This window comes from Drosophila teissieri, chromosome 2L, assembly GCF_016746235.2.
Source record: "Drosophila teissieri strain GT53w chromosome 2L, Prin_Dtei_1.1, whole genome shotgun sequence".
NCBI lineage: Eukaryota > Metazoa > Arthropoda > Insecta > Diptera > Drosophilidae > Drosophila > Drosophila teissieri.
Window position 1 is genome coordinate 9,638,124 of NC_053029.1, and position 22,813 is coordinate 9,660,936.

General features: G+C 43.3%; 1 protein-coding gene across 4 annotated transcripts; it reads left to right on the top strand.

Annotated features, from left to right (window-relative positions):
• Window positions 1–3,641: 3,641 nt before the first annotated feature.
• Window positions 3,642–21,506, top strand: LOC122611722 (trissin receptor). 4 transcript variants are annotated; one of them, XM_043785000.1, is made up of 9 exons: window positions 3,642–3,747; window positions 9,583–10,263; window positions 12,827–12,971; window positions 14,659–14,818; window positions 15,403–15,603; window positions 16,037–16,414; window positions 17,621–17,892; window positions 20,787–21,031; window positions 21,100–21,506. In XM_043785000.1, the coding sequence occupies exons 2-9, from the start codon at window positions 9,630–9,632 to the stop codon at window positions 21,243–21,245; spliced, it is 2,181 nt and encodes a 726-aa protein (XP_043640935.1). In that variant the 5' UTR covers window positions 3,642–3,747; window positions 9,583–9,629; the 3' UTR covers window positions 21,246–21,506. The 4 variants fall into 4 exon arrangements, with proteins under 4 accessions (XP_043640935.1, XP_043640936.1, XP_043640937.1 ...); XM_043785001.1 differs by having other exon boundaries at window positions 3,652–3,755; XM_043785002.1 differs by lacking the exon at window positions 3,642–3,747 and having other exon boundaries at window positions 20,787–21,006.
• The last annotated feature ends 1,307 nt before the right edge of the window (window positions 21,507–22,813 follow it).

Sequence of the window (22,813 nt, forward strand, 5' to 3'; positions counted from 1 at the left end):
TATTTCTTGTTCTTCAAGCCTGATTTTATAGGGCAATTCGGGAAAATAAAGCTTAGGCAGTGAACGTGAAGGTAATCTGACAATTTATGCCTCGCTGCTTACGACTTTCGTTCATATGTTGTACGAGTTCATATGAGTTTTCTTTGCTTCGGTTGGCGGTAACAAACTTTGGTTACGAGCCTGCATTTTACCCCTTCTTCCATCGGGCAAACCTTACTTCTTTTGTAGCATACTTTTTGGCACTTGCGGGGAAATATGAAAACTCCTACGTAAAGCGGTGTACTTTGTTTTACTGTTTTTATTTAAGTTGTAAACCAAGAAATTCGCATTGTGAAGTAAGTGGAAATTCGATATCGGAACATTTTCCATCAGCCACGAAAAATTTATTTTCCCCCAACTTCCAACATTGCCTGAAAAAGCCCACCAAACTTAAAACATTATATGCGTTATTTACGGTTTAAAGACCTACCATTTATCATATCTACTGGTCTGGGGTCAAATTTTCCTCAGTTTGCCCTGTTTACATAATGGCCCAAATAAACATGTTTGTTGTTCTTAAGCGCCCTACAATGGTGTACATTTTCAGAGTCCTATGTCCCGAGCTCGACTTTTTGCCAAGCGCATATTAATGGGCGATTTGTCTGTGGCCCAGAGATATACGGGCTTTTTCCTAAGTAGCCTGTATAAGGAGGCATACATATGTACCTGATTAAAACTGGCTAAATCCAGTCAAGTCTTGTATTTTACTGCATTAGCGTGGGTTCAGGCGATTGCTTGTTCAAATTTAAAGTTGATTGCTAAGCAAACTTAGGCGTTGCTCTTTTAAAGTAAAGCATTTCGAAGCCGAACATTTCTTGGTCAAATTCAGCTGGATTTCTCAGAGGAATTTGATATTTTCGGGAGTGGGCACACTCTTTGATTTGAAATGCAGCCTCAAAAGGTCATGACTGTCATTTTAACCTTTTTACGCCATCTCATTTCTATGATTCATAATCGATTGGCAATAAAAATGCTTTTAAGTTCTAAATAAATATTTATTTTTATAACCGCTACTTGTGTCACGTAAAATAAGTATATACCTACGTTTTTTTGGGTATTCACATAACGAAATTTAAAGTTATTTGTAGTCTAAAAAATAAATATTATATAGTTGTTTCTAATTGTTTAATGACGATACTTTAAGCAGATAAATGTCAGAATATATTTTTCACACTGATGTTTGCCCAGCATGAATGCTTTCCCAATTGAAATATATGAGTCACGGGTATCCAATAGTCGAGGCACTCGCACACAGCGCTCGCTCATGTTTCGTGTATTATTTACACAACAATCATCGGGGAATTGGAGCCAGTTTTCAGCCAGGGTCAAGTCGATCGGAGTGACCTTCGTGGTGAAAAGCAGCCAGTAACCATTTCGACGACACCTCGTGCTGGACTTGGACTTTCAACTTGGCCAGGAGACAACAACCACGTCATTTGGGGCCAAGTTGGTCCCGGCTGGCGGAGGAAAACGTCACGCAATCCTGTGGCTTCCACAATGTAATTTGCGCAATGCATTCATTAAGCATTTGCTCCTTCTTGACGCTTGGCGCAATTTTAAACTCATTTGCATGGTAAGCTGACTCTTTGCCTGCTGCCGAGGATAATTAGGTTCCCAACTCCTAATGCTGGCAGTCGGTGGCGAATTTTGTTGTGTTCATACAGCACCACCCCCCACATACAAATTTATGCTAACGAACTGAAACAACAGCCAAGCGGCGAAACCGCAATCTCGTTTGCGAAAGGAAAAGCTAAACTTCGGCCCATATACATATACATGTACATGGCTGTGGCAACTATAAAAGGGTCAGGTTAGATCACGACAAAAATGGGCATTATTTCCCGTTTGCCAATGCCACGAAACAAAAAAGGGGAGCACTTTGGGGCGGGCTAAATAAGCTGGGCTATAAACCACAACAAACGTCAAAATAATTTCCGCCTTCACAACTTGACGACGCCGTGACGTAGTTGTTATAGTTTCAAAATGCTGGAAAACTCATACATAGGTGAAACAGGTGGTGGAAAGTGGTAGGGAAATTGTTGCCGACGGAAGTTGTCTATGGTGGCCGGAAAAGAGATTCAAAACTTTGCCAGCGAATCAAAACTTCTGAAGCTGTAAATTCGCGATGATTAGCTTCTAAAACTAACTGAGCCTGCGACTTTATGCCTCTTTGGTTAAAATGCTGAGATTTATCTAAAATTTGAAAATGACGAAATAACCAAACCGACGCGACGTTCATTTTAACGAGAAAATCCCTGAAATCTATAGCAATTACTTTACAATGTTACTGAAAACAAACCAATTGATTTATTTCATTTCCAGTAGTTATGAGGCTAACGTTTTCAGTTCGGATGTTGAGGCACAGCAGATGCAGTTTCAGGGCAATAAATCAATTAATACCACTCAGAATGAATTGATTATTTCGCTCTTCTTTCGTGTGCTTCTATTTCATTTGGCAATCCGACACAATAAATCCGTACTTACCCAGTAAAACCTGAATGCCACAACTGACATCACAGTCCGAAACACAGAAACATAGGACAGCGAATCAAGTGATTTTAAATTGAACGAGCTTCAATGGCCATGGGAGTTTGTGGAAAACAAAACCCATTTTGTCAAGAGAGCATTCTATGCCCTACAATGGTTGGCAAGTGGGCGGAAAGAGCAAACACAAATGGGTTAACCTGTACGATGGTTAAAATGTTTCGGATTCTCTGTCAAGGTGCAATTGTTTCGATTACAGAGCCAGAAACACGTTTTATACCATGCATTTCGTATGGAAATTGCCCGATTATCGTAGGGGCTTAGTTGAAAAGGTTGGAATTGTGATGTATTCCAGCATGTCTATCAATTTCTATCAATTTTCCAAGCACTTACAGTCCGTACCGCATTTTTAACAAAAAGAAACATTTAAGAGGACATGAATATCTCTGCCGCTTCGTCTTTCCCCAATTTCTAAATGCGGCTAACGGCTGGCTATTAATTTCGATGCTCTTATGCAAGCTCATAAATTGCCGACTTGAGGGGGCAGAAAGCAGGGCAAACATAAAGTACTAAAGCAACATGGACAACGTAAACTCGTCGAGTAAATCACATTTTTCGTTTGTGTGTTTGCATTTCGATGGCATAAATTAAATTTAACGTGCGCCAGCAATGTCAGCCCCTAAGTGGGTGATGCTCAGACAAAATCAATTTCCACCATCGAGTTTTACCTGCACTTTCAGCGAAATGCCATGAAGACATGAAGATGGCGCTTAACTGACAAACTTACGAGCCCCATTCCATCCAAGGGTCTGCCAGTATGGAAGCTGGGGAGGCTGGGGAAGCTGGTTAAAGGATCTTTGCCGCAAGGACAAATGATTATGAGCGCCAGATAGCGCGGCGTACACAAAATGCCATTTGAAAAGAGGAGCCGTGCCGCCTTGGGCGCATATTTTCACCTCCTGGTGAAGCCTGGGCTTAAATGCCAGATGGGGCTTACTTGCTCTGAAACCCTAATAGATTTTCGACACGGGTACGGACTGTTTGATACGCTTTAATGTCATTTATCAGAATTGTGTAGCAACTTGCAATTGTGAATCCCAACTAGCAGTGTTTCTCCTTTAGCCGTATTAAGTCATAATCTTTCGGTGTTGCAAGTATCTCCCGGAAACTCTCGCAGAATTCGCATCTGCCCGCCACTTGAGCACACTTTGCAGTATTTGAAATGTAATAAGGTTCTTGAATTTCAAATGAGTACGCCACAAGTTGCGCAATTTGGCGGAAAGTTTCGTGTTTCGTGTTTGGTGTTTCTGGTCGGGGTAATCCGCTATTAATTGAATCAAATGCCGAAACTTGGCTTATCACCTAACCCTGCCAGCCAGGAGGAGTCGTGTGAAAAACTTGTCAAACGCCGTGGACGTGACGCTGCTCCATGGCATTTGCTGAAAGGAATATCGAAAGTTTGGCCAAATGTGCAAAGGTTGACTTAAAGTCATATGACTGTGGCTGCCAAATGTCAATCACATGTCGTGTAGCCAGAAGTTGGCCTTTCTCCTGCTTTATTACCTCGTTTTCTGCGCGAGCGTGTGATTTTCCTGTGCCATCGAATCAAATTGATTGGACTAATTGGTACCCCGGTTGCCAATGTGATCGGTGTAGCTTACAAGACTGGCAAATTTATTCCAAACGCCTTTCTGGCCCATCGTGTCTTTATGACTTTCGGCGCGTCGAGTTGGGCACATGTTGCGTATTGTTTGTTCTTCGATTAGTGGGCCGTCGGACGGGCCAGACGGCATATAAAATAATGAATGGCCGAGAGCAGTTTCAGTATTGGTCTTGTTTTTCGCAAGTGCTTGATTAATTTTCCAGCGAAAAGTTTTCCGCCCCATACCAGCTGTCTGGCCTTCATAATTATAATGTAATATTTATGGGGCTGCCTGCAACCGACCATCAGTATGACCGACACTTGAGTATGATGAATAATGTCCTCAACATATTTTCAAGGCCCGCCCCGGCCATTGTTTCAATTCCTATCTTTAGTTGTGGTCTTGCCTAATTAATGAGCTCTAGGCCTCCCCGAGCACTCACTCTCCACGTGCAGGACCTTCTTGGCAGCATCACAATACACTTGAGCCTTGAGCCCTGAGCCTCCACATCCTGCTCCTTCGAAATGGCAGCTCACAAGTGTCGTTGCCTCGGGGAATTCGCCTGCGCCTGCTGCCTTCCCTTTATGTTGGCTGTCACATTAGGACTCGTTTAAAGGCGAGTCAGGCGGAGTTGTGGGATATTTTGGATGTTTGGCCATAAATGGAAAGTGCCTATTATTTTTCAATTCTGCGAAATGGAATTGCATTTAACATTATTTTCGGGAATTCGCTGCTTGAGCTTACATATTCGATAATGGTATTGTAGCGGTTAGGTTCGGAATTTCTGTGTAGTTAATGGCTTTTAATCTGGACTTATATCTGAAGCTTATGCCAATAGATTACCAAGTGATTTTACCTCAGAATGGTATCAGTTTTTGTTCGTACTCGTAAAATTAAGTTGCCTAACAAGATTAAGATATATAATAATTTACTGAACGAAGTTTTCAAGAGTCCTCTTTATAGAATAACCTTTACATCTGTCTTCTATGTAAATAAAAGTTAATTCATCTGGAAGGGAAATTACAGAAATAAAACTGATTTGTAATTTCGGTCAATGAAGCGACGTTGCACAGGTTTGGTTTCAGGTCAAGTTGCAACCATGGGGCCTTCATTGAAGCCTTCTACATAATCGGATCGCATGTTGCTCTCCCCTTTGATTGCGTATATAATAGGCAATAGCAGTTTTGAGGCCAGTTTCGGGTTTGCGGTTTTCAAATGTTAGCATTTGTATTTCGACCAAAATGAAACGGAATCCAGAAGGGTTTTTCTGGGGCCGCAAACGTTTCAAATTGATTTGTGCCGGAGATTGGAGCAAGAGTGGCGCTCGTTGTAAAAGCTTATCCGGGTCCCAAATGGCAGCCAGCCAGTTTTTGGTTTTGGTTTTGGCCAGTGAAAACTTCGAATTTTTTTTAATAAATTTTAAAGGCCCTTCGAATGGTGGTGTTCATTTTCCCGCCGCGAAATCCCAGGGCTTAGTCCTTCGCGCATATCGCTGTCAGTTCCGGCCTTCGCCCTCCAATTTTCTCACGTTTGTCTCGCGCCCACAAGAGCACGTCATATATGTAAGCCCAGAAATTCCCCAAAGCCAAAAGTTGGCTCCATTCTGAATCGAATTTTCCAGTGGGCACTTTTCGGTGTGGGAAACTTGGTGGTGCTCCAACTGCCCCGAGCAGGCGCCGAAAACTTTGCATAATCTTCGACCACTCCGTCCGAAAACTCCCACCCATATCCGCAATACTTGGCGGCGACTGTCATAAATTATTCGGTGTCGATGCAAAGGAGTCTGCAGGCAGAATGGCCGAATGGATGGATGGTGGGATTTCAGGCTTGAGTTGAATGCAAATTTAAAGAAAATTGTCGCAAGAAGACCATTTCCAATTGCCAATTGCGAATTGCGAATTGCGAGTTGCCAAGTGCCGTTTAAGCCGTTTTTCATTTCACTATCCGAGCCACATTAATTTCCCATGCCCCATAAATATGCAACTTGAGCATCTCGTGCCGCACTGTTGTTGCACCAATTGGCCACCCGTCGCGATGCCGCCATTCGCCATTCGAGCCAATTTTGTCTGCTAAATTGGCTTCCAATAACGTGGTCCACGCCAAAAGTCCTGTGTCCTCCGCCGGCCATATCCCCCCCCATCATCCCGTGCAGCCCGTGCAGGCCGCTAGACAAACAATAGTCCCAGCTCCCATTACATATTTTTGGCCAACAATGGCTGGGCGAGTCAAAGGACAAAAGGTGAGCAAGGTTGCGGTGCTACACATTCACGGCCATCGGAGCAACCAGAGCGAGACGGCAAATCGTGAAAACGCATTTCTCCTGCACCACCTTGCAGCAGGTGTCGCGTTGCACAAGTGTTGGCCCCGGAAACTGTGGGTCTCCATGCCCCAGACCCTGAAGCGTATCTAAAATAGGAACGCATATACGTGGGTTTTGTGGGTTGGTTTTGCTTTAAAGGTGCGTTAAATAATCCCAACGGTGGATAAATAAAACGCTCAAAAGAGGAAAATAATTACAAAAAAAGTAAAATTCTAGCACCACCATGAAAATAAAGCTTGTTTATTTACATAATCTGTAATACAGCCCTGTTAAGCTGGCTATGTCCGTTTCCCTGTTCGTCTATCTGTACCTCTGTCCGTTCGTCTGTCCGTTCATTTGTTTGTCCGTATAACCGACGAGTCTTAGGAACTACATATAAGAGTTAAATAGTTTGGATCTACAAACAAAATTTTCTTTTCCTAGACCGGCACATGAGAATTTGGCTCTCAGAAAATAGCAAATATATCATCATGGTGCAATGCGGTTGGATTTTTTCAAACAAACAAAACACGGTAATAATCCAATTAAACCATGTCGATGCATGTGGTGCGAAATTCTACGACGTAGCAGCAGAATACTGGAAAGATTTTTAATGGGCCGTGATAACAAGCTAGGAACGTGCAAAACTAATTTCTCAGCTTGGCTTGCCAAAAATTTAATATTTTTGAGGAACATAATTTAGTGCCGCCCTGAGAGCCCCTTCCATTTTGCCACTCAACTAGTCGCCCCAGTTGCTTTCACCATTGCTCACTCGCATTTCTGGCGCATGGGGAAGTGCCGACGCTGTGGGAAGGCATTTTTCACTTGGTTCTTGTCGGCACACTCAATTACCACCTAATGTCCTGACTTGAGCGCAATTTACGCAAACATTCGGATGCGGATTGGGTGGGAAAGTGGTTGGATAGGAGAAGAGATAGGAAAATGGGGACCGAATTCCAATTGCAACAGCCTCACATAACTGAGTGCAACATGAATTCGCATTCTGCAATTTCGGCTGCTGTTGCTCTGCCCACAAAACGAGGAAATATTATTTTTCCGCAATTTGCTCGCTATGTGAGCAAGTTGTAATGACTTATCTTTTTTGCGATTTGTTTTCTGTCTTCGGAAGCAAAATAAAACATTTCTTTGGCGTTTTAAGTTCTGTTTATGCGTTTCACTTGTGCTGCAGTCGTTGATATTTAAAAGAAAAACATTTCGAACTTAAATTAAACTCACAGAAAAACATTTCGAACTTAAATTAAACTCACACTGCTAAGATATTGAATCTTTCTTGCATTAATACGAATTAAGCCACTTACTTAACTATTTAATAGGCTACTTGTCAAAAATCAAATGCTTAATCCAACCAATCATAGAGCATTGTTACTTTCCAATGTATTGCAGGGTTGCAAACCCCTGGGGCAATTGAACAAAGCCAAACAGAAAGCTTCCACTGCACTAGCTGCTGGTTCTTAATTAAATCAGTATCAAGGAAATCAATTTAGGAGCAGACGACCCGGCAAACGTCGCTTTTCATTTGTCTCAGGCTTACGGCTCCTTAGCGGCTGCAAGTACCCAGTCGCAATCGAACTCAAAGCCACTTGCCTCATTAGAGCGCCAAACTATTTCCGTATTTCCGTTCCGGAAGTCGTCAGCAGCGCGACAAACCCCTCGCACTTCGCACTTTCCTCTTATTTAACGAACTATTTGCTACTATTTTCTTAAAAGACGCTTAAAATGCAGTCGGCGACGAGTCAGTTGTAAATTCTGTCAAGTAAAGTAAGGAATTTAGAGTGCGATTCCGGTTTAATGTCTTTAGCTCTAAGACTTCGATGTGTTTGTTTATACTAACTTGGCATTCGACAAGGGACTGTTTTCTCCCCTATTCATTTAAATTGACAATAAAAAGTATATCTGAGTTTAGTAAGCTCACATAATTGCCAGTAACTATAAGATATAAAAAAGGGTCGAAACTGAGAAGAATCATTACGGACTTCAAGCCAATAAGTGATACATGCTGAAACTTTTCTCCGGCACTCTGCAGAGTATATTTAAGGCTTTACACATTACTCTAAAGTTCGCCTTGCAGCTCAACATAAAAGTAGCATGTTCGTTTTATAGCATTTTAACTTTATAGCCATTTTCTGCTGAGTAAACGAGCATATGATATTCGTTAAATGTTTCAGATTCCCTGGACTCTGATTCAGTTGATTATCCCAAAGGATTTTAGTGGATGTCCTTAAAATTATGCATGCATGATACCCCTTAAAGCGTCCACAAAAAGACGGGCACAGAAGAATCCAGGGTGTTAATTACTTGACAGCCTTTATGTTGGCGCATGTTTGATGTAGTGAGTTTGCATACGAGTGTCTATTAATTAGAGCACGTACACGAGCCCAGAGAGCAATAATCAAAGATGCAAACGGAAGGCAGGGGGCAGGGAGGAGGTGGTGAATGTTATGATATTGCCAACTGCACTCGCGTAATTAGCAACAAAGCGTTGTGCATATTAAAAATAGCAAAGTAGCAGCCAGCAGATACGAGATACGAGATACTAGATACGAGTACGTACAAATATTGGATGGAATGAGCAGTGATTGCGTGCGTGGCAAATGGAAAAGCATAATTTTCCTTTTTTGACTAGAGCTTGTGTCGCTGCATTGGCAGACAAATGTTTTAATTATGTTCGTTATTAAAGGCGGCTTAATTAAAATGTCCACTCAAACAGCTATAGCAATAAGTACCCGTGGACTTGTGTAGGCGGCTATGAGATTTTCAGGAGTGCCACGTTTAATTGCCGCAGGACATAAGAGACGTGACTCAGTCGTTAATGAACGAAATCTGTCCGTTGAAGTCGTTCGACTACATCAAAACGCAAACGTGTGCATGGGCTTTAAAAGTGGCTTACAAACCATTAATGCTCTTAGCAAATATTTGGAAATGAGCTAGCTTTAGGAATTGGAAATAAGATTTAACTGTGGAAAACTACAAAAATGTAATCACAACTGAGTTGCAGATGCTTTAGGGAAAAACAGACAAGAACTAACGAACTTAAGGAACTACAGACAAGAACTAACTAAATTCTCCCTCGCACTCTTTTGTCTTTCGTCCTTGCAGCTGCGTCCTTTATTGGCGGCCACAGGAGTCGTCGCCACACGCACAAAATGATTATGACGATGGTGCAGACAGCGAGGTCCTGTCAACAGGATGCGGAAGTGGAGCGGCGAAAACAACATAAGCAACGATGGCGACCTGATGGGCCACACATATCAGCGGCTTACGACCTCAACAGTGATAATGACGACGGCCACCGCAGGGTGGTGCATAATCAAAACAACGACAGCCCAAACAGCTCGCCAAATCAGAGCACTTCCGCCTACCGACAGCGGCAACAGCACCACCCACCCACCGGACAACAACAGCAGCCCCGGACGCCCTACGTCGTAACCCACTTCTCCGGCTGGACAACGCTGCCCACCCTGCTCACCGTGCTCTCCGTGCTCTCCGCTTCCGCGCTGACAGCCTCCGCCAATGTCACCAGCACCAGCACCATCACCATCAGTCCGCCCATCAACGGCAGCAGCACCGATTACATCCTGCTGTATGGCGACCCCACCACATCCATCGTTCCCCCACTGACCACCGGACTCGCTGTCTCGGGGGACGGAAGTGGTGCGGTCATCGAGGACGAGGACGCGGAGGACGCGGAGAAGGCCAGCGAGTACATCTTTGATCGCACCGATGTGCGCATAATATTCATCACCCTCTACACACTGGTATTCTGCTGCTGCTTCTTTGGTGAGTAAACTGGAATTTATCTCAGCCTAATAACTCAAATGATTTAAGTAGGAAATTATTGAGTTAGAAACATAAGCCCGCCAGCTATGTACACATTTTAATCGAACTAAGAGATGATAATTGATAATGATTTTAGACAATATTTCTCTATGTGCAGGATTGTGCGTTCACTTACAGCGTTTTTCCTGTGCAACATATATACACAAGATTTATAGTTCTCATACGCATTAATCAGAGCAGTGCTCGAAGTTATGTTTGATTGTGCAGCATGTAGCATGATGGGGCACAAAGGCCCACCGAAACACACATGAAGCACACACGAAAGTAAAGAAAAGATGGCCTGCCCAGCGTTTGCGGCGCCCCAGGGACATCTTTCTGGGTCGACCAGGATGTGCAAACTTACTGCTGACTTGCCAATTACTCAATGCCCTGCTGCTCGACTTAGGCTGTGTTTGTGTCCAGTTTGCCTAGTATTTAAGTACTTTGAGAGCTTTTGCATTCCTCGCTTGGTTATTTCTTGGCCATTTGGTAGGAAAATAAGGAAAGTCCTAATAGGTAAGCATAGGGAGCACAATACTCAACTTGTGAGGAATTAAAGCGATATTTCTGTGACTAGTTTCATTGATTTTATCATAGCTGATATAGGAATATACTTGAGCACCCCTAACGTTTACTATTTAAAGACATTTTTAAAACACACTTAGTTTCAAAATATCGATCTCTTTTCCATTTGATGAGGAATAAATTAAGCAGACTTCCTCCTCAACCACTGACTTTTTTTATGCTCACTCGTACAACACTCATACGCCCCAAATGAAAACATTTTATTGATAGCGCCCATTAGGCCATTTGCAATTTGTTTCTGCAGCTCTTAATTGCAGACACACGCACAGCTACGGGATGTCCTTTAACTTTGCGTCTTATCTGGGTCCGGGTCCGGGTCCGAATGGTTAGAATCAATTACGTAGCTCGTTCGATTGGGCTTTTGCGGGTGTTGGCCAATCTCGGCCATCGTCAGTCGTAGGCTTTATTACCCGCAGTGACACCAGCATGCACAATAAAGCAGTGGAACATGTGTACTCGCCATTCCGAATGGCGACTAAACGCCGCCCACTGGACACAAACATGGGCGTGGCCGGCCATTGTGCGGACAATTGCAAAGTGTAAGCAACTCGCTTGGTTTCCCTGCCGCCCGGCGCCCGGCGCCCGGAATGTGGGCGTAAACGATGTGGGTGGGCGCAAGGACGCCCAGCCCCACACTCGCCCACTGAATTTACATGGGGCAGTCACGTTTAAAGCTTCTGTTTGGATGCTCTTTGTTGGCGTCACTTGAACGGGATACCTTATTGTTATATTCAAATGGGAATGCAGGGATGGCAGTTACCTTGGGAATGGACGGGCAATATCATAACAGTTGACAGAGGTGAATTCAACTAGTATTCTTTAGTTAAAGTGCAAGTTTGGGGTGCACTTGAAGAACCAACTACGAATGGTCAACCAGTTGACTAATACGTCTTTGTTTTCTTCGGAATGGTAATTACTTAAAGGTCAGGGTTTTATCCGCTGTTTGTGGGTAACAAATTTAATGAAACTACGGAATGGAATAAATAAAGCGTGTTTTTCTCTAATTATAAATGTATTTGTATATATATGACAATGTAGCTGGCATCCACCGCTGAAACTCTGAAATATTCTCGTGCAGTTTCTTTTCCTTTGTATCGAGTTTCAGAGCGCGGCTTGTAGTGTTGCACGTTTTTGGTATTTTTTGGCAGCGCTGTCTTGTTTTCCATTTTCCTCTTTTTTTGTACTCCCATTTCCTGTCACCCTGCCCGGTGTAATTAAAAAAGTTTTTCCCGACATTTGCTTGCCATGTGAGGCACCAAAAACAATTGCGTTATATTGTGGACCATGCGATTGTAAAATATATTTTTGAACTGAAATACGAATTGCAGACCCAGGCTTAACTATAAGATTTTTGTGATAATATTTAAGTTTTAATTGTAACTTTGGAAAAGTCAATGTGTTCTTTCTCCAAATTGGGCAATTAAAAAGAGCAGCTGGTACATTAAGCAAGGCGAAAACTTAATTGCACTGCACGAACTTTCGTTGGTTACAGTACTTGTTTAATTATATTATACTAAATATTTTATTGTATTATTTCAGCCTTTATATTCATGTTTGTTAGCTAAAATCTAATAAATTTTTATGCACACATCTTCTATTGACTTTAACAAGCGATTTAAACCATGCAACTGCGGAATTATTAAGTATACGTAATAAAAATTAGTACATGGTTTATAAGCCACATGTACTTTCCACCATTTTTAATTAAAGAGCATATTTAATTAATCGAAATGTGGAAATACTCTCACATATGTGAGAAAATGCGTACTAATTTATGTTGCATTAGCAATTTCAGTTATATTAGAAAGTTAGTTCGTAAATGTACTAAGTTCGTAAATCTTTTAAGTGCATTTCTGACCACATTCCAATTAAACGGTGGCACCGAAATCTCTTTCTTCTAACTCCGCAATGTTTTTTTGTTATTTTGTGAATTTTGCAGGTAACCTCCTTGTTATTTTGGTGGTCACATTATCGCGACGACTTCGCTCAATAACAAACTTTTTCCTGGCCAACTTGGCGTTCGCCGACTTCTGTGTGGGACTCTTTTGTGTGATGCAGAATCTGTCCATCTACCTGATAGAGAGGTGAGTGAAAGTTGGCAAAAACAACATTATTTCAGTATTAAATTAACGTTTCATTATGCACGAGTGGAGCTGCACAATTCTCGGAAAGCATAAGAAGAATACGTGAACCAACTTCACTATTAAGTTGCGAACAGTTATCAACTTCCACTTTTTGCACACAAACAATTTAACTGTGTTAAATAAGTGAAGTCTAATGGTAGCAGTGCTATATAATAAAAAGCGTTAAAAAAGGTTAAAATCTGCGAAAAAATTAAAGTAGTTTTTTTAGTTAGCAGAGCTAGTAGAATATTAAATAGTCGATTAAATTCCTGTTCTGTTGGCCTATTTATTTATTTATCAGAAGAAGTTTTTGGCTGAAATGGCGTCACAATTCTGGGTGCATATGTGCATTGGAAACAAAGCCACACAAAAGTTTCAACTTTCAACCGTGAAACATTTATGCCGCCTGTCACATAAAGAAAACTAAAACTCCGCAGGCGTCACTTTCACTTCAGGCTTTTATCCCCACGCCCCGCGTTCACTTCAACTATTTGTATTTGCATTGTGTTTCCTTAACTTTCCCAAAAACACGTCGCAGTGACGTGTTCAGCACACATATAAAGCGCGGAGTGCTGTTGAAAAATTCAAACGAAAAAGCCTTTTTTTAGATTCTCAGCAGAAGATAGAATATGCAAGGCAATTAAAAAAGTATTTTGACAAATGAGTTCTGCTTACAGTTTCCATAAAAGCTATTTAATTTAAAACTTTAGTCGCCATGGCGAAAACAAATGTTGCTTTATTGATTCAAATTAGTGTGATGATTATATAATTCGTGTTTAATTAAAAATAATGGCAAATACTCGTACATAAAAATAAAAGTGATTATCTCATTCGAATTCTTGGAATTGCCATTTTTGCTACATTATATTATAATTAGCCATAATGATTTATTTGCATTCCTGAAATTGGTTTGTATATTTTCCATTTCTCCCATTTTGATTTCTAATAGGCTTTTTGCGGCCAAAGAACGAAATTATTGAGATGACCAATCTGTGTTTGGCATAATTTTATCTAAATTATGCGCACAACTTGACGCCCACCAGAAATCATATGCAAAATGAGATGAGATTACGAAAAAGCATAATTTATGTATTTATAATTTATTTGTGGGCCTCATTTGTGGGCTGCCAGTGACAATTTCATTTTATGATTATGAGCCGTATGCTATTAAATTCGTTTTGGGGAAACTTTTGAGTTCATTATGTATAGCAAGGATTAGTCCCTTTTAAAGAGAGAGATTACAGAATCTCTTTAAGATACGCATTATCCAAAATCTTGGCGACAACCTTCAGGATTATTATGTATTATGTATATTACAGTATTATTGGCCACATTTAAACGCTTGAGCGCCGTGCAGATGCGAAATTGCGTGGCATTGCTGAAAACGAGGCACAAATACGCTTTTCGAATGTAATTTCAGCCGAAATAGTAATAAAAAGGAAAAAGCTTTGCGCCCCATAAAATACTAAAGACACCTTAATGTCGCATTAGTTTAGCGTCCGTGTGTCATAACATTTAATGTGGCTGGTGGTGCTAAATTTGGCTCTGACACTTCGGGCCAAAGCCAAGTAGCTGCTGCTGCTTAAAGACCGAAACTTTTCTCCATAAATAATTATTAATTCCGCCGCGTGTGTCTGCGTCCTTTCAGCTGGGTCTTCGGCGAGTTCCTCTGCCGCATGTACCAGTTTGTCCACTCCCTGAGCTACACGGCCTCCATCTTCATCCTGGTGGTCATCTGCATGGAGCGCTACTTCGCCATTGTGCATCCCATCACCTGCAAACAGATCCTAACTGCAGCTCGTCTGAGGGTGAGTACCATCCACATACTACTACTATCTTATATTCACGGCCATTATTACTAATACTATTCATTTTAAAAGAGGGATATATTCATGCTCTCTCATTCATTTTCCAATTTGATGGGTCAAAGGCGGACGCGTCCCGTTTATGTATTGTTTTTGAGACATTTTTGCAACTTTGATAACTTCATTTGAATACAATTTGCAAGCTAATGAAACTTATTAGACCCAGCCCGGAGAGCCATGCAAATTAACCGGCAGAATGGTCTCGAAAGGCTTATTAAGCCGTGGGCATAACTTTGTGGCTGTGGCAAAGTTTTCCGCACTCGGAAAGGGAGCACCCAAAAGGGTGAACCTGAACCACAGAGCCCTGTTGTTTCACAGAGTCGAGTCAGACAAAAAATGGGTTTTGGTAATGACGATTGTGCTAATTAAACTACAAGAGACATAAAGACAACGAAATGGGCCATCCATTAACATGCAAATTCAGTGTGTTTTTATCGCAATTTAACAAATTGTTTTGCGTGTTTGCCAGCCCCGCCCCGAGTAGACACAAACCAAACAAAACGTCAATGCGTCAATGTTTTTTGCAGATGGTCATTGTCACAGTTTGGATTACATCGGCCGTTTACTCCACGCCCAAGTTTGTTTTCAGCAAGACCATTAAGAACATCCACACGCAGGACGGCCAGGAGGAGGAGATCTGTGTCCTGGACCGCGAGATGTTCAACTCCAAGCTGCTGGACATGATCAACTTTGTGCTCCTCTACGTTATGCCGCTGCTGGTGATGACGGTGGGTATACCAAATGATAGTAAATAATTATGTCTCACTTTTGTTTGGAAAGCATTTTGATGAATTCATTGGCTATCCAAACGTGTTTCTTAGTCACGTAACATGGCCTTGGACAGACATTAATAACTAAAAGAGCAAAATCGTTGCTTAATAAGGAGTGAGTTTCTTATATAAAAGTGATTAATTGTATCAAAGAGAACTACAGAAATACTTTTGGCTACATAATAAATTAGTTTGTTTCAATATGCACGCAATGCAAAACGTGGCAATTACTTTGTGATGATTTTCAATATGTCGTGCAGGAATTTAAGCAAAGTGTGGATTTTCTTTTATCTCGCGAGCAGAAGAAAATGGACGCTTTTCGCATAAAATCGCCACTTGTTCTGCGATGAAATTTGAATAATGAAATTAACGAACCCCATTTGCATTGCAGGTGCTGTACAGCAAAATCGCCATCGCCTTGTGGCGCAGTTCGCGCGGCCTCACGCCGCACGTGGTGCAGCATCAGCAGCAGCAGCAGCAGCCGCAGCAGGCATCCTGCCAGGACATTGGCATGGGTATGCACAACAGCATGTACCACCACCACCAGCACCACCATCACCACCACCACCAGCACCACCAGCTGCCATCGGCCGCCACCTCGTCAGGATCTGTTCCCCTGGCAGGAGTGGGGTTGGGTGGAGGTGGTGGGGGAGGTCCTGGTCCTGGTCCTGGTCCGTCACTCGCTTCCGGCGGCAGCAGCACCACGTCCCTGTCCCGCAAGCAGAGCAGTAAATATGAGAAGCGCGGCGTCAGCATCACGGAGAGTCAGGTGAGCCACCAGGAGAACACTGCATTCGCAAGGTGTGCGGAAAAATGGCAGGTTGCGAAAGGAGTGTGCCGGCATTAAAAGCCTAACCGTGGCGCAATAAACCGAAAGTGGAGTCGAACCTTTGTTTCCTAATTGGCCGGAACGGCTTTAACTTCGATTGAGTCCCGCACGTGCTGGGTGGTAAATAATGTTCCTTGAAAATCACAACGCCATTCGACCACTAATTTATTAGATACACCATTGCCGACCTGGCCAAGTTTGCAGTCGTAAAAACTTTCCCCGGAGCTTTTGCACCCGCACTTTGGCGGGGTTAAGTGGCAGGGTCCTCGGAGCAGGTGTCCATTCACATTAAGGCCATCGCAGACCTTGCCACAAACTCTGCCACCGTTGTGACACCTGGTGTGGAGTGGTGGAGCGAAGTAACCACCGCCACATGGCGAAACTGCAAGTGAGAGGAAGTGAGAGAAAGTTATGGCAAAAGTGTTTTTTCCATTATTGCTGGCCACCAGACAGCAGGTTCAATTGGTCGGGTGCACGATGGCGTATTTCTTATTTTCGAGCTTGACAGCAGCTTTGCCACAAAACTGGCACACACATCATTGTTCTTGATCAGCATCGGCATCAGCATCAGCAGCTCGCTTTGCCAATAAAAGCCGGCGGATAAAAATCGAGAATTTGTGACACGATGACATTTGGAAAAGTTCTGCAGCTGCCACAGCCTGGAAATTGGAAACCAGTAAAGGCAAAGCCTTTGAATTTTTAATTTTCATCGAAGTATCAAATGTCAAGAGCACTGGTTCGATTCCGGTATGTTTTCCCCTAAAAGTTGGCCAATGGTAGGGCACTGCGGTGAAAAGTCAGAAAGTCTTGGAGGAAAAACTATGGCGGGAACACCTCGATTAAACTTTTACATAACTTTAGTTTTCGCTATTCCTTAACTTATGACCCCGATATCCACAGATAACAGCCTAACTATCTTTGTGTTGAACTCTTTTCTCTTTCTACCTTTCGTTTGATCAATAAAACTCTTTGCTCCCCCTCTCTACTAACCCCCCACCACAATTATAACAACCACACACAACCACACCACAAATTAGCTCGATAATTGCAAGGTAGGTAGCATTCGAATATCAACATCGATATGATAATGCCCAACATCTGCTGCGGCCACAGACCTAATGCCATTACACCTGTTAATCCGCACAGGTGTCCCTGGAGGCCGATCGTCCCATTGTCAGTGCCTGCCGCAAGACGAGCTTCTACCACCACGGCCACGGCCACGCCCACCACCAGCGGGCGGGCAACGCCTCGGTGGGCGGCGGCGGAGGCGGGGGCGTGGCCGGAGCCACCCACATGTCCCACTCGTCCAGCAACGTCCTGCGCGCCCGGCGCGGCGTCGTCCGCATGCTGATAATATTCGTGCTGACATTCGCCCTCTGCAATCTGCCGTATCATGCTCGCAAAATGTGGCAGTACTGGTGAGTAGCACCCACACCCACCTCCACCCATCATCACATTCCAATCCGATGCCGCATCCCCCAATCCCAATCCCAATCCGAATCCCAAACCGAATCCCCGGCCCATACCGCACGCCATTCATCAGCCCACACGAACTGAGTGTAAACAATATTTTATGGTATATTGCACCGGGAATCGGCGGGAATTTGCATAGTCGCTCGTCCGCTGGACGGGAAATTAACATCTGCGAATGGCCAGATAAGCCCTAGATGGCTTCCTGCTGCTATCGAGCGAGTCTGGTAAACAATTAAGTCATCAATGGGCAGTCGGAGCTGTAGCCAGCTGTAGCTGTTGCCTTTGGCCTAAATGATTTGAAAGCGGTCTTCCGTTTTCGAATCCAATTTCGTCCTCCGTTCGAAAGACGTCAGGTTCGCTTTCTGCGCCCCACTGCAAAAGCGGTCGCTAAACAAAAGTCCGCTTTAATCAGCCCTTTGGCTATCAGTTCCGCTTCCGGTGGGTGGACCGCTTAGCTCGCTTTGAATTTGGGCACTTTGGTTTTTCCGGCTGGGTGGAGGGGGTCGTGGGCGGAAAACTTGATAAGTAAGTGGGCGGCGGTGGGAGCGACGAGCTTAATCGAGGAGGAGTTAATTGCTCCCTGGGTAGAGTTTAAAACGTGCACTTAAGCTGCTGACTGCTGTAAATTGGAAATAAAATGAATGCTAAAGAAATGTCCTTTAATGGAAAGACAAAACACTAAAGATAGATTCAAGATGTGAAAAGCCATCAAGCGTGTGAAGCAATTTCCATTGGCAATTTACAAATGCTTTTATTCAAATTAAGTAAAGGTTTAAAATGTTAGTTACTTAGCATGCAGATTTTACTCACCCAACCCTTTTTTGGTAATGTTTAATGTTTATAAGTTAATGTTTTTATTGAATTAGGTAATATTTGAAATTACTACAGTATATATCGATCACTGGGTCTCATTAGTGCGGGTTTCAAGTGTAAGAAATTACTTCGCTGCCGATTTGCAACGTTGCACTTTTGGCAGACGCAACGGAAATGTTTTTGAATTTGGTTCGTGCACTCAATTTGCACAAATGTATAACGAATGGCGGGCAAATAAATAAAATAATCTCTGGCCAAATACAAGTGGAATGGATTGTATCCCACAACACCACTTCTACCGCAGTGCCATAATTGAGATTTACGAGTGTGTCTAGCCCGACTGGGCAGCGAGACTTGTTTACTTGTCTGAACTTTCAGCTTTCATTTATTTCAAGAATCGGATGCCCTGGTTTATTGATATTGCTAGCTGTTTGCACTCCTTGGTATAACGCGGCATTTCAAGACCAGTCAAAAACGGCAAGAAAAAGAGACAACTATTTTCGTTTGTTTTTGCCTTTCTAAACTGTTTTGGAATAAGAACGAAAGCAATTTTCGTGTCACGAGAACAGCACAAATCAAATGGCAAATCTAGCTGATCCAATGGCCACATTATCATACGGCTGTTATTGCCACACAAAGCGGGCACGTCCGGGTAATTGCCACGCGAGCTTACATTTCCCGGCAACTGCAATGCGTAGGGTCAACAAGGTCGGGCAGGAGTCGTGGGGTGCCACGTTTTCATTATTAGCCCACAAAACCCCCTTGTCCCCCAAGTCCGCTGATAAGGATAACGATGTCAACTGCCAGCAGCTGGCAGCTGCGACTCATTAGCTGGGATATGCAGCACATTGCGTCTACAAATGGCCACCCAGAGTTTGGCTCTTCATTTGGGAGTGACATTTGAGTTTGGCTCGGAGCTGGGCCTTTGCCAACGGTTGCCAAGAGCCACTTTGGCCACTTCAAGCAGCGGCTAAAGCAAAGCAAAGCAAAGGCCATTCAAGTGGCCCAATCAGTTGGCCAACTCTTTCCGCGGATTGAGCCACTTGCAAGTGCATGGCGATGGTTTTTAGCGACCAGCAACTACAGGACAATTTGACAGTTGCTCCAAAGTTCGCCTTGTCCAAGCAAAAAGTTACAAAAAAGATGTAGATGAAGATGCAGAAGGTGGGAATACCTCGCTTCCTTAAATATTGTTCTGCATGGAAAGTTTCGGGTTTCGGGCAAAGTTTATGTTGCATACTTGCAGGCGGCGAGCAACTTTGCTCCTGCCCGAATTCCCCAATCCATTAGCCAAGTTTTCAAGCCCTTTTTGCCCCCAGACGGCCAAAAACAATACTGCCAACAGCAGCTTAATCACCTGGACATCCAAGTGGCCAAAAGTCAGCACCTTCCTAGGCCACTCGTTGGATACTTGGACTGTTACACAGCAATAAATTATGGAAGTGCCACTGAAATCACAAGTAAAAAATATCATATTTTAGAGCAAAAGTTGTTAAAAATATTTAAGTTAATAGCACATATTCATAAGTGTAGAGCAGTAAATAATTATAAGATGTGGGTTCAAATTAGTTGGCTCTTTCAGTGTAAAAGTCAAGGGATGACTTCTAAATTAAAAGCGCTTCAGTCCTGGCGCAGATTTGAATTGGGTGTCTCTCTAATTAAATATATAGTCCACAGTGTGACACCTTATTTCTTGCATAATTAATGGTTTCACTAGCGTAGTTTGGCTCATGAATTTATTAGGGCCAACACAAACTTGTCGTATGGAAAACCGTTTGAGGCAGGCGAGTGAATTGGAATTGCGTAAACTTTTCACCGGCCAAGTTTTGCGTTGGGTGGCTCTAAAATTGTAATCTACTGGGGTACAACCCCCTTAGAAGTCAGTTCAATGGGGAATGTTTATCCAACAGATGCTGATTTGCATACACGCAGAGCACACATTGTGCCGAACATAATATAAATATATATATAGTATATATGTGTATATATAGAGCAGATAGTTATTTCCATGTATATGCATTTGCAGGTCACGTTCGTATCGCGGTGATTCCAATTTTAATGCGCTGCTAACACCGCTCACCTTTCTGGTCACGTACTTCAATTCGGGCGTAAATCCCCTGCTCTACGCCTTCCTCAGTCGCAATTTTCGGAAGGGCATGAAGGAGCTGCTGCTCTGCTCCTGGAAGAAGGGCAAGGGCAAGTCCTCCTCCAACTCCTCGATGCACCACAAGCGCAAGGCGCTGCAGGTGAGTGACTCTCACCCAGAACCTGGTACTTGGCACCATGCACCAGGCACCTACCATTAGACCCGTAAACAGTCCGCCGTTTCCCTGCCGTAGACCCACTCGCTGCCCACGGACACCACCCACATCGGAAACGAGCAGCTATGATGGCCACGCGGCTGGAGGAGGCCCCTCAAGCTCTTCGGGCGCCGCTCTTAGGACCCCCAGCCCATCGAAGGATGGACCCACTTCCGGTCCGTTAGCTAGAGTACTTCATTGTGATCTTGGATCTTGGAAGCCAGCCTATCGCTCGGATCGAGTCGGCGGCCAAGGCGAAACTGGTAACTGGTGTCAAGTTGTATTGATAGAGTAAGCCAATTCTTAAGAGTAAACCCATTGTGTAAGTTACATGCAGCTCCTGGAGCATTGCTCTCAAGTTCTTAGTCTAAGCATATGATTTAGTGCGAGTCAAGCATCAATAAATAAACGAAGCGGCAATGATCATTACTGCTTGCGAACATATATTATTTCCGTCTCTATTTCTCTCTATAGCCAAATTCAATTGCAATTTCAAATACTAGAATGGGTTGCAACCATTCCGAAATAACGTCATGCAGTTTGGCCGCCACCGAGTGCGTCCGCAATTTATGTACCACATCTTTATAGACCTGACTTGCGATATCTGATGACAGGGGTTTTATGGTCAGCCGGAGAACACGCTCCGTTGCGGCTGCCAAAAACACAAAAAATATGTGGCACTCAGAGGAGGCGGCTGCATTAAAAGCGGTCGCATTTTTTGCTTACCACTGCAATTTGTATCCCCACTTGGGGGTTGTCAGAATCGCAGTCTCGTAAGTCAAATGGGAAAACGCTGCAGTAAATCCTCGAGAGAAAACTCAATTAACTGGATGGTCTGACGTTGGCGCAAATTAAAAATCAAAAATCTGTGTAAAAATCTCTTGAAACTCGTTGTTTGTTTGCTCCACTTATCATTTCCCATTCTCCCTAGCGCTTCCTTCCTCCTTCACTTTTCCACAATGCTTTGTAATGCAAAGAGCGTTCCAAAAACTGTGTCAAACTATTTCTGGAAAAAGGACCTCAAAGGAGCGAGGACTCCGCCTTTGATTGGCTGCGTTTTTTATGCATAAACTTGGTCTTTTGTAAATGGCGTTCGATCTGCTGCCGTGTTGAAATGGTGGAATGTTGTTTTATTCAGGTAAGGAAAATGGTATTCGTACAATAATACTTGGGTGTGATGGTAATTTGCTTGGTATCTGCATGGGTAAAGTTAAAAAATAATAATATATAAGTATTGAAGAGTATGGTGCTTGAAATCCTTTTCGATTTTAATTCGATTACCTATAATTCCATTCGTAACCCAAATACGTGGCCCTGTTTTGACCAGAAATTCAAAGGCTCATAATTCCAGGTAGACAGACGGTAAATCTCTTCTAACCAGCTGATAAACCATGACAAACTGTTTACCCAGCACGGGGCGTAATTGATCGGAAACCAAATCCCTGGAGCTGATGTAGAGTAATTTATGCAATGGCTTTTTAATTAAAAAGCCGGCCAGCTTAACTCATTGACACTAAACTTGCTATTTGAATAGGCCAGCATGGAGAGAGGCAGAGTGAGAGGGAAGGGCAGTCATAATTTCCCAGAAGCAGAGGAAATTAATTTGCTGTGTTTGAGCCGTTGACACAAGCTCGAAGCTCGAAGCGTCGAATGGATTACGAATCGGCGAAGTGAAAAGTTGCGTCCGTCGCCAAAGTCAAGTGCAACAAAGCCCCGGGCGACGTGGACGCCAAGGAGGAGGAGGAGAAGCAGG